The sequence below is a fragment of the Pelecanus crispus genome, chromosome Z, assembly GCF_030463565.1.
Source record: "Pelecanus crispus isolate bPelCri1 chromosome Z, bPelCri1.pri, whole genome shotgun sequence".
Lineage (NCBI taxonomy): Eukaryota > Metazoa > Chordata > Aves > Pelecaniformes > Pelecanidae > Pelecanus > Pelecanus crispus.
This window is the reverse complement of record NC_134676.1, coordinates 24,139,369-24,150,548: the sequence shown is the minus strand read 5'-3', so window position 1 is coordinate 24,150,548 and position 11,180 is coordinate 24,139,369. Positions and strand designations below refer to the sequence as shown.

At 53.5% G+C, this 11,180-nt stretch overlaps 1 protein-coding gene across 1 annotated transcript; it reads left to right on the top strand.

The window, feature by feature from the left end:
• The first annotated feature begins 1,283 nt into the window (after nt 1-1,283).
• Nucleotides 1,284-2,525, top strand: HTR1A (5-hydroxytryptamine receptor 1A). Its single transcript, XM_075726759.1, has one exon. It carries the CDS (start codon nt 1,284-1,286, stop codon nt 2,523-2,525), a length of 1,242 nt encoding a protein of 413 aa, XP_075582874.1.
• Nucleotides 2,526-11,180: the final 8,655 nt, after the last annotated feature.

Below are 11,180 nucleotides of genomic sequence, written 5' to 3'. Positions count from 1 at the left end.
CCTTTTTGTTGCTGTTGTCGTCGTCTTGAGAGGACAGTGATTTCAATAGCGTGTTGCACTGTAATTCCCGTCTCGGGAGGGCCGGGGGGCAATGCCGTTTTCCCGCGGGGAACTGCACGGCGAGGAGCCGCGCACTGGCGCGGAGCCCCCGACGGCAGCGACCGCCCTCCCCGCGGCAGGTCGCTGGGGCAAGGGCATGGATCATCACGAATGGACTCCCACGGCTACAGCATTCGCAAGCGACCGGAGCCGGGCCCGGCACCGTGCTGTACAGCAGTCCCTCCCGCGACACCCGTGCCAGACAGCGATCCCTCCCTCCTCGCAGCCGCGGCGGCATGGCTGGTGCTGCTCCCTCGCCAACCCCGGCAGCACCGTGCCCGCTGCGCCCGGAGCGGCGGCCTGGCAGGGGGCGAGGGTGCAGACCCGCGCAAAGTCCCGCCGGCCCCGCGGCCGGGGGTGCCCGGCCGAGCCCCCCCCGGGCGCCGCACCCTCGGGCCGCCGCCGCCTGCCTGCAGGTGGCGATAAGCACCCCCGGCGCCCCCCGCCCCGGCACCCCCCGGCCTCAGGCAGCGCTGGGGGTGTGCGGTGCCCCCCGCCCCAGCCGGCAGTGCCTGGCCACAGAAAGCTTCCCCCCGCCTCGCACACCCCGCACAAGCCCCGGCGCCGGTCCCGCGGGGAAGCCCGGAGTCTCCGCTGCCCGGGGCGGAGCTGCGGGGAGGAGGTTTGGAGGGGGCGGGGGAGGGAGGGGAGTCGTGGTGGGTTTCTCTGCGGTGTTCCCCCAGCGGGGAGGGGGCGGCGGCGAGTGACGGACACGGGCGCCCGCCCGCCGGGTCCGCCGGCGGCGCCGGGGGACGATGGCGACCCAGCAAGACCCCCCCGCGGAAGGGCGGGATGGAGGGGGGGGGGACGGAAGGGGAGGGGAAGGAGGGAGGGAGAAAGCGAGGGGAGAGCGGAGAGGCAGAGCAGGAAGGAGCGGCGCGGGAGAGCGGCGGAGCGAGGGGCAGCAGCTCGCCGAGCGGCGGCAGGAGGGCCGCCCCCGCCGCCCGGGGCTGCGCGCTGGGCAGAGGCGGCGGGGATGGGCGGGCGCGGGGCGGCTCTGCCAGCCGCCGTCCTCCGAGCCTCGGCCGCCTCCCGCCGCGCTATATAGGGGAGGGAAGGGGGGGGGGGGGGGCGCCCGGCGCGGCCAAAGCGCACGGGGCGGCGATGCCTCCTGCCAGGGGAGCGCACAAGTGACCGGCGCCTCTTCCCATGCCCGTCTCCTGAAGCGACCCCCCCCGCCCGGCATGGATGTGGCCAACAACACTACCTCCCCAGAGCGCTCCCCCGAGGGGGCAGGCGGCCCCGGCCTCGCCGAGGTGACCCTGGGCTACCAGCTGCTCACCTCCCTGCTCCTGGGCACGCTCATCCTGTGCGCCGTGAGCGGCAACGCCTGCGTGATCGCGGCCATCGCCCTGGAGCGCTCCCTGCAAACAGTGGCCAACTATCTCATCGGCTCGCTGGCCGTCACCGACCTCATGGTGTCCGTGCTGGTGCTGCCCATGGCGGCCCTCTACCAGGTGCTGAACAAGTGGACGCTGGGGCAAATCACCTGCGACATCTTCATCTCGCTGGACGTGCTGTGCTGCACCTCTTCCATCCTGCACCTGTGCGCCATCGCCCTGGACAGGTACTGGGCCATCACAGACCCCATCGACTACGTCAACAAGCGGACTCCCCGGCGGGCCGCCGTGCTTATCAGCCTGACCTGGCTCATCGGCTTCTTGATATCCATCCCGCCCATGCTGGGCTGGAGGACGCCCGAGGACCGCTCGGACCCCGACGCCTGCACCATCAGCAAGGACCACGGGTACACCATCTACTCCACCTTCGGCGCCTTCTACATCCCGCTCCTCCTCATGCTGGTGCTCTACGGCCGCATCTTCAAGGCGGCCCGCTTCAGGATCCGCAAGACCGTCAAGAAAGCGGAGAAGAAGAAAATCGCCGACACATGCCTCACCCTCTCCCCGGCCGCCCTGCAGAAGAAAAGCAACGGGGAGCCTGGCAAGGGCTGGCGGCGGACTGTGGAGCCCAAGCCCGGTGCCTGTGTCAACGGCGCGGTGCGGCAGGGCGAGGACGGGGCCGCCCTGGAGATCATCGAGGTCCAGCGCTGCAACAGCTCCTCCAAGACTCACCTGCCGCTGCCCAGCGAGGCGTGCGGCTCCCCGCCGCCCCCTTCCTTCGAGAGGCGCAACGAGAAGAACACGGAGGCCAAGCGGAGGATGGCTCTGTCCCGGGAGAGGAAGACTGTCAAGACCCTGGGCATCATCATGGGCACCTTCATCCTCTGCTGGCTGCCGTTCTTCATCGTGGCGCTGGTCCTGCCCTTCTGTGACAGTAAGTGCTACATGCCCGAGTGGCTGGGGGCAGTCATCAACTGGCTGGGCTACTCCAACTCCCTCCTCAACCCCATCATCTATGCCTATTTCAACAAAGACTTCCAAAGTGCTTTTAAGAAAATTATCAAGTGCAAATTTTGCAGGCAGTGAAGCCCGTCGCCCCGGGACTGGGCAGCGGGGGTTCCTGCCACTCGCTCCATCCGCCTGGCCCCCGCCGCAGTGTGCCCCCCTCCCAGCCCCTCTCCAACGCCGGCGCGAGGGAGGGGGGCTCCGGGACCCCCTCCGCAGCGCGCCCGGGCCCCTCGCCCCTCCGCCCGTCGGACAAGCCCCGCGGGGCAGGGCAGGGCAGGGCTCCGCCGGGGACGACGGGGGGATGCCCGGACCGGGAGGGCTCCACGGCCGCCCTCGCCTCGCCTGGCCTCGCCGGCGCTCCCGCCTCCCTCCCTCCCTCCCTTCCATCATTCTGGGTAGACTTAGGGTTTGCAGGTCGTTGCTTGTGGTCGCAGTGTCTGCCCGAGTAGCACCGGCAAAAATAAACCACACTACGCAGAAAAACGCCGTGTCGGGGGTTTTTCTTGCACTTACGAGGAGACGGCGGGGGGCTCAGAGTCCGACCTCGGCCTGGCGGTGTAAGTACGGAGACTGAAGGCGACTCCGCCAACGCAGCAAGGGGCTTTGGTCTCGTCGCTTCCCGGGCTGTGAAACCACCAAGTGGATTTTCTGGGGGCAAAAGCGACCGTCTTTTGTAGCCTTGCAAGGTACTTCCAGCAACATTCCCGCCTGCGTTACGTGTGTCTAATAGCTCTCCTGCTATGCTCGGACTTTCCAGTTCATCGGGCTTCCCTTCGTTACAGCGCGGGGAGGTGATGGGGCTTAAAACCCAACCGCACACCTTACTATATGGGGATCTTTTTTTTTAAATGCCTTTGACCGAGGGCTTCCCACCAAGGAAAGGCTTGACGCTGTGCAACTGTCCCCGAGTTCACCGCGCACGCAGCGGCACAGGGAGTTTAAGCAGCCTAAGAAGCAGCGTTTCTTCTTTTTATTTTTATTTTTTTTTTTTTTTTTTTTACTGGAGCCGCTTGAAAGTTTCTCCAGAGACGTTGCGGATGCTTCGGAGGCAGCCAGCTGCGGCACATTTTGCTCGGGAAAAAAAAAAAAAAAAAAACCAACAAAACCAAACAAAACCAAAACACAAATAAACAGCAACAAAACGAAACAAACCGCTCAACCAAAACATTGCCATGTGCTCCGTGGCAGTAGGGGAGGAGCCGAGAGCATCCGCCGGCGGCGAGAGCGGCGTCTCGGCTGAGGCTGGCAAGGGGCAGGCTCTCTCCATCCCCCCGCCAGCTTCGGCGGGGGTAAGCACGACCCTCCCCGCAAGCTGAAAGCTACGGCCAGAAGCAGGCAGCCTCACTGAGATGCCAAGGGCAGGCAGAGCCAAGCCTGGCCTGGCGGGTGCCCGCGGCGGCTCCGCAAGCCTCCCCCCGCAGAGGGTCCCCCCCTCTCCCGTCAATCCCAGCTGCTTGGCTCCACGAAACCTGGGGTGCTTCCCCTTCCCCGCCTGGCCCGGGCTTGGAGCAGGACAGCGGGACAGCCTTGCCCGCCGCACAGCCCCTCTGCCCGCCCTGCCACCCTGCCCCTTTCCTGCCGTGCCCCTGGCTCTCCCGCCGGCTGCGGCCGGGGCCCGGGGCCGCTGTCGGGTCGGGGTGGGGGGGGTGGCCCCGGGCCGGGTACCGGCACCGGGCCGGCTGCCGCGTACCTCTGCGACGGGCTGCCTGCAATGAATGCTTGACCAAATACATATATATATATTTTCCTGTTTATTTTTGTGTAATCTGTGTTACTTGTAGGTAAAAGGGAATGTTATATCTGTGCGTCACGTGAATCTAAGTGTCCAGTAATTTCTGACCTTCAACCGCTTACATTAAATGGCAATAGTGCTTTTAACAGCCTCAGATATTTCTAGCTGACTTTCTGAAAAGCTTATTTGACCTCATTTTCGCAATTAAAGTGATCTTTGATCTTATCTCCTCTCTGATCACTCCTAACCACGTGTGTCCTCTTAAGTGCCGGAGCGCCAGAAGAGCCCGCCTGCAGCGGCTAGGGAGCCGAAACTTCTCCTGACCGCTCGGGTACCCCGAGAGCCCCGGGACCTCGAGGCAGGACCCACCCAGAGCCGCATCAGGCAGGGCGCAGAAGGGGTGCAGCTCCTGTGTCCCCTTCCTCTGCCTCCCACCCCCCGCGCTTCAGGGCGAGGGATGATGGCGGGAGCAGGGGCGCAGCCCCTGGGCCCCTGCCGGCGGCTGCGGGGTGCCCGGCTGGGGCGGGAGCGGGGGGAACTTGGGAGCTCGGGACCCCAAACCGCGCCTCACCCCGCGGCCGCCCGCCCCTTGCACGGACAGGAGGCGGGGCAGCGGCCCCGGACCCCCGCTGACCTCCGCGGGCGGGGGGTCGGCGGTGCCCGCCGCCGCCAGCCTTTCTGCCTCCCCTCGGCAGGGAGAGGAGCCCTCCGGAGGCTCCCCGGCCCGCGGCGTGGCCAAACCCCCGGCCGGACCCCGGAGGCGCCCGCCCAGGGCCGGCAGCCGTGGTGCCCCGGGGGGCTCCCGCCGCACCCCCCCCCCCCCCCCCCCCCACCGCCCCGGGACGCTGCCCGGCGCCGCGGCGCTGCACAAGCCGCGACGGAAAAAGTCGCCCCTGACCCCGGTGGGGACAGTATTTCTCCGAACAGTTTTACGTTTCTCACTCCCTCCGTCGTCTCTTTTCTTTTTCCTCCCTTGTATTAAATGATGCGGAGGAAACGGCCTGCTTAACGGCCTGCTTTAAAAGATGGGGCTTTTTCTTTCTCTGCGGTGGTTTTCAAATTCCTAATTTGATTTCCACTAAGATTAAAAAAAAAAAAACCCAAACCCAAAAACTTCAGCCAAACAGGGGATTTAGTGTTTTTTAAGGGAGAAATCAATTCTATATTAAATCAATATTTCTTGTGGGTTGCAGTATTGTATTTGCTCCACTAACGAGCAACCTCCCCACAGTTTAGAGAGCTTCATTTCAGTTTTAAAGGACCTTTGGAAGCTCAAGCAGTGAGTAAAGAAAAATCCAGATAGAAAGCAAAAGGTTTTATGTTTTAAAGAGAGCTGCAGAAAATTGAGTTTTAACAGCTTGAGTCAATTGTGAATACCAAAGATGGGCATAGATATAAAGGCTTTAACCTTTTCTTCCTTTAAAAATGCTTCTTTACACTGCTGTAAGACAAGAAGAAAGTTTCATAACTTTGATTTTTCTCTGCTCTGTGGCTCCAGTCCAGGCTGAATTGGGTCTGATCACACGTTGTACAAGAAGTACTGTCAGAGCAATCCAAGCACACTTACAATGGCCAACCGTACTTATGGTTGGGGCTGGGGAGACGAAGGGGTAGGAAAAAGGGAAAGACATGCTGGCATAATCTATATTGGATCAAACTGCAAAATGGATTTTGTGACCATGCAATTTAATCTATTTAAGTAGAAATCTTGCCCATACAATGTTTAATATTCTGACATTCCCATCCTGACAGAAACATGCTGTATGTCTCGTAGAAACAACAACAAAATCCCCCAAATAAATGTCCCCCAATCTCCTGATAGTTAAAAATCTGGTCTTTAGAATCTGCAGTTTCAAACATTGCTCAGGGCAACATAGTGAATCTTACATTAAAACACAACCAAGAAACTCATCCCTCAGAGAAAAGAAACAGAAAAGGGTGTTGGAAGTGAATTTCTGTTTCATAGCTTCTCAGAGAAACAATTTTAACAGTACGGGTGACTATTACCTCTTTGGATATGGCTGGAGAAAATTGAAAATGGCTATCATGTAACATGTGAACAGTCCTGCCGGGGCTCTGCAAAATCTAAAAATGATCACACCTCTCATACTTTCAAAAAATTATTTTCTGTATTTCTGGATCTCAGCCCAGGTCACCTGGCTTAGGTATATGTTGCTGCAAGCCTCACCTTACTTTGCTGCCTACAGCTGAGCTCCTGTTCTCTCTGAGTAGCTAGTATGATTTTCACTGTGGCCCCACAAAGAGGGCCAACTCCACAGCATGAAATTCCTTCTGTTGGACTGGAAGCAAAAAACTTTTGGTGCATGACCCTTTCTATATCAAGAATGTAGTTGAAACTATTTGACTTAGTGGGGTGGCTTCTTGACTTGGGCAGTGAGTGACAGAAGAGTTGGTGTTTCATCGTTCTCTTAATTAAGAGAAAAGGCAAATGCTCAGGCACACAGAAGACTGGAGACTCAACCCTTACAAATACTTACATGTGGCTACAAATCCCAGCCTTGCAGATGTCTGTGCCAAGTTAGTTTGGCAGGCTGTCAGCATTGTCCTACAGAATGTAGATGAGGGATGGGAAACAGATGGATTATAAAATATTTTTAAAATTACTAAACCTGAACAAAATTTGATAGGACCAGAAAAAAATGAGAAAAAGGCACATGACTATCCATATGGTTCCCACAAGCTTCACAGACATGTTGAAAATAGTGAGGGTCTTAAAAAGGAAAAAAAAAAAATCTTACAAACAAACTGACAGACAAATGAAAAAGGCAGAAGAGTCTTGTAATGAAAATGCTGGCCAGCACAAGCAAAGGTCAGTGTCTGCTCCTGCTGTAATAACATCTTGTTTTATTGCACTTGAAGCATCTTTTGCTATTAGGCAGAGTCAATATAATGCTTTCAAATGGACTTTTACATTTCAGAGCTATTTACACCCACTCTGCTGAACCGTAACTTACTGTGAGAGACTGAAAGAGTTAATGTATGTTGATGCCTCAAACATTGTGTCAAAACAAGTTAAGATCTGCATGGTGACACCAAACCACAAGTGAGAAGTCAGTTGGCACAGAGCATGGGGAGGCGTGTTGGAAGATGCACAGTTCTGTATTTCTGATGTGCCTCACAACTCACCATATATGTCCAGAGGTCATACAGAGTTCATCTGAGGAAGGGGCTCATGGCCACCTGAAGGACTCCTTGTGACCACTCCTCACAATGACACCTGCACAGAAGATTGACAACTTTCTGAAACAAGAACCGTATAAGTTGTCGAGGGGATGGACTTGATGCAATTAAGAGGCGGAGACTGGCTTATAAAAGACATGACTGAGAAAGCCAGGCACACACCCACCACCAGAGGATCACTGCATCTATCATCATCATCACAGGATCCAAGGGTGGTGATCTCCCTCTTTCTCCTCCCCCCTCCCCCCTCCTTTTCCTCTTTTTCCTTTCTTATTATAAGTATTTCAATTAGAACCCATGTTGCCTATTGTTAAGCTTTCCTAGTTCAGGTTGCCTACCATTACGCTTGCCAAGTTCAGGTTGTTTCTAGCATCAATAAAGCATTTAATCGATTGTTTGGTGTCGTTTCACCTTAATTTAGCCCAAGGGAATCACAAGACCACTGCAATCCTCCCTGGGCAGCCCAGTTTGGATTGTGCATAAATTGGCATCACGGACAGGATTCCCTTGCCGGTGTTAAAGCGATCATTGGGATCAGGGCTTTCCTTCAGTCCTTCTCTCAGAGGAGTCATACACAAGAGGAGACAGTCTTCAGAGGACTAACAAGGAATCTGATCCCTATAATTGTATACTCATTATGGCCTTCCTGGAAGGTCCAACTGTAGATTGTACCCCTCTCCTGGAGACATTAGAGGGCTATAACACCTGATCTTCTCCCCCTGGTATGACTTGGGCCCATGATAAGTGGCACAATCCACAAGCTGTAGTGGACAGAATCTCCACCTTGGCTAAGGAACAGAGATTGAGGCGTGGAAAAGGGAAAGCATTGACATGTATGGTTTTAGGAGCTGCCCTGGTGGCAGCACAGAAAGATAAGCATTCAATGAAGGTCTTATGGGAACAGTTAGAAAATGAAACTAGAAGCCTCTCCGATCAGCTCACCGCTGAGCGGATGACTATCCAAAGATTACATGTCGATGATTCAATGATGCTGCTTTAGCAGAGGCTTTGGGGAGGGAGAGAATACTAAGGGAGCAATTAGATTAAACCTGTTCCCAAACTGGAGTAGAAGATAAGGATGCAAACTCTGTCAGGGGAAAAGAGTCAGAATTGCTGTATCCTCTTAAAGACTGAGACATGTATTTCTCTGGAAGGCAGGAAGACAAAATGTGACCTCTGATTAAGACCGAGACTATAAATGGTGGTCAAGAAGGAGCTCAACAAGTTACTACCCATACCATCCCCTATTCCCCTACTGATTTGGCTAAAATTCAGGAAAAATATTCCTGGGCACCCCAAGAAATGGAAACCAAATATGGAGAGTATCTCTTGCCAGGGGTGAATGTATCTTGCTGAGTGAGGATGAGGCAAGACGGTATTTGGGACCAGGGATTTTTATAACCGCAAATGATAATAGAGAGCCCTGGTCCCTGACACAAAGAGTAGCATATCAGGCAGGTGGATTAGATCCTATGGAAAGGGGAGACTCCTTCTCAATTAAAACGTCTATGGAGGGCCACATTTTAGAGGGTGTACAGAAAACTGCGTGTCTCCAGTTGATGCATAATTGATTACTGGTTCTGCAGCAGTCCTCCCCCATGCAATATGCAGCAGATGCCAAAAGGTTTCATCCCCTTATAAGGGGACTACCCAATGCCTTGAAATTGTACATGGTACAACTACAAGATTGGTTGAGAACACCTAGACCCTGGCAAAGGGGACTTCCCCTGGGAATGACATGGGGGGAAGTAGCACAGGAGTTAATTAATTACAGGAGGTCAATGGGTAATACTGGGCAGGGGGAGACCAAATCCAAGGTGGATCTTAGGAGGGTGGAAGAGAATGGGGAAACAAAAGCTCCCCCACACAATCCTTGACCCCCCCAATGAGGCTGACGTGACCCCCTGATAATAGAAGATATATATTATGGGTAGAGGGCATCTATATTTTACAGGTTGTCAGAAACCCACTGCGCGACTTATGTTGTCAGTTTCTGAGTGAGTGGTTTGCATTGGTTGCCTGATTCTACTAGGCCTGTTTTTGTATTGTACTAAGGAAAGATGGATTGGAAAACCTATTTCTTCTCCATCACTGTTGGGGTAAAGGGATTGACCTTACTCTTTTTGCGACTATGTGGGGGAAATTGGTATGTTTATTTTGGGTTATCATAGAAAGTGTGATCAGCATTTTTTATAACATTATGGGTAGTAAAGTTTGCTTTATTTTGCTTGTTACTGGGCTAGTGGGAACATAGGGAGAATCTGCCAATTTGGCTTGGGAATCGATTCAAGGGTTTGTGTGCATCTGGAACCTTACTAACCAAAGGGTCTATGTCCCAGTTCCCAAATCTTCAGGAGAAGATATTGGTTTTTCTATAATTAATCTCAACCTCTCTAAGTTGTTGGAAAGTAAGTTGTACACAATCAATAAATGTACCGCCAAGTGTACTTGGGGCAGAGTGAAAGCTCCATTTGAAAATCAGCCTGGTAATGCTTTTAATATTAATGGAGCCTGGAGGGTGAAGCAGGATGTGTTTTATCAGATTCCCTGTGCAAATTGGACTGATCTTTTGAACAAAACATGTGATGGATGGAATATGAGTGATCCAGTAACTCCCATGGAAGAAGTTCCATTTGGATCACCAGTATCTCCTTGTCTTGAAGATTTGATGAACATACATAATGTGTCAGGCAAATGGTGGAGTCAAACTCACTGTGTAAATCCCCACAGGATATTGTGTACCGAAATCCCCTATTGGTCTCCACCTCCTGAAACGGAACCTTTTGAGCACCCCTATATAGTTAAGTGATCTGCTATATGGTGTATACAGATTCCTGATCACCCAGGCCAAGAATACGATAAAATTAATAGAACCAGATACGAGTGGGCCTGGTCTATCAAACGTGTTGTATGGAGACACAGATCCCAATCTTCCTGTTGACAAGAAATATGTTGAAACCCCTCCCCAGAATACTCCCAATTAATGAACTGTACCACACTCTTAAATTGTACCACGGGTTCAGGAGACTCCATTGAGACATGGTACATCCCTGAACTCCAAACCTTTATATGGGATATGTGTACTTGCTGGGGATACCCCTCTTGGGGCTTCCGAAATTTAGACAATAGGCATGACAGAACCTGGAAAATGGAAAAAACTGTGATTAGGTGCTGTATTCCCACAAGCCATGGTCTGGAACACCAAAGGGTGTGGGATAGGGGCCTACAGGGTACTTGGATACCCAGAGACAATGGTTACCGATGCAATACAGCATGATACCCTGACCCACAAGGGACATTATGGGAATGTTCGAATGGGAAAATGTGTTCCTATCTTAAGGTAAGACAACATGCTGGATTAAGATGTGGAATAGGAGTTCCTACAATGTGGCTTTCCAGAGTACTTAATTTCTCAGTGCCTCATCAAAGCAGAAGGCACCGAGAAAGTGATGGACCCAAGGCGTGACCCAAGTGGGTTGTGCATGGAGTCTGAATACCTGATTATTATTCCTGGGGCATGACAACATCTCTGATGCTAGAAAATATATGTACCCCATATGTGACCCTCAAAAACCATCAATTTGTCTTAGAAAATTTAATCTGGCAAGTATACAGCCTAAGCAGTTGGATCAACTATGCTTTAGGGGAAATGAATTTACAGACTCAACAGATTTCCAAAATGACTTTGCAAAATAGACTAGCTTTGGATACGTTATTGCTAAAAGAGCAGGGGGTGTGTGGAATGTTAAATCTTACCAATGGAGAATGCTGTCTCACCATACATAATGCAGCTACTACCA

What these genes read in the sequence shown, in the direction of transcription:
- HTR1A (XM_075726759.1), top strand. Translation starts at nt 1,284, where the DNA reads ATGGATGTGGCCAACAACACTACCTCCCCAGAGCGCTCCCCCGAGGGG.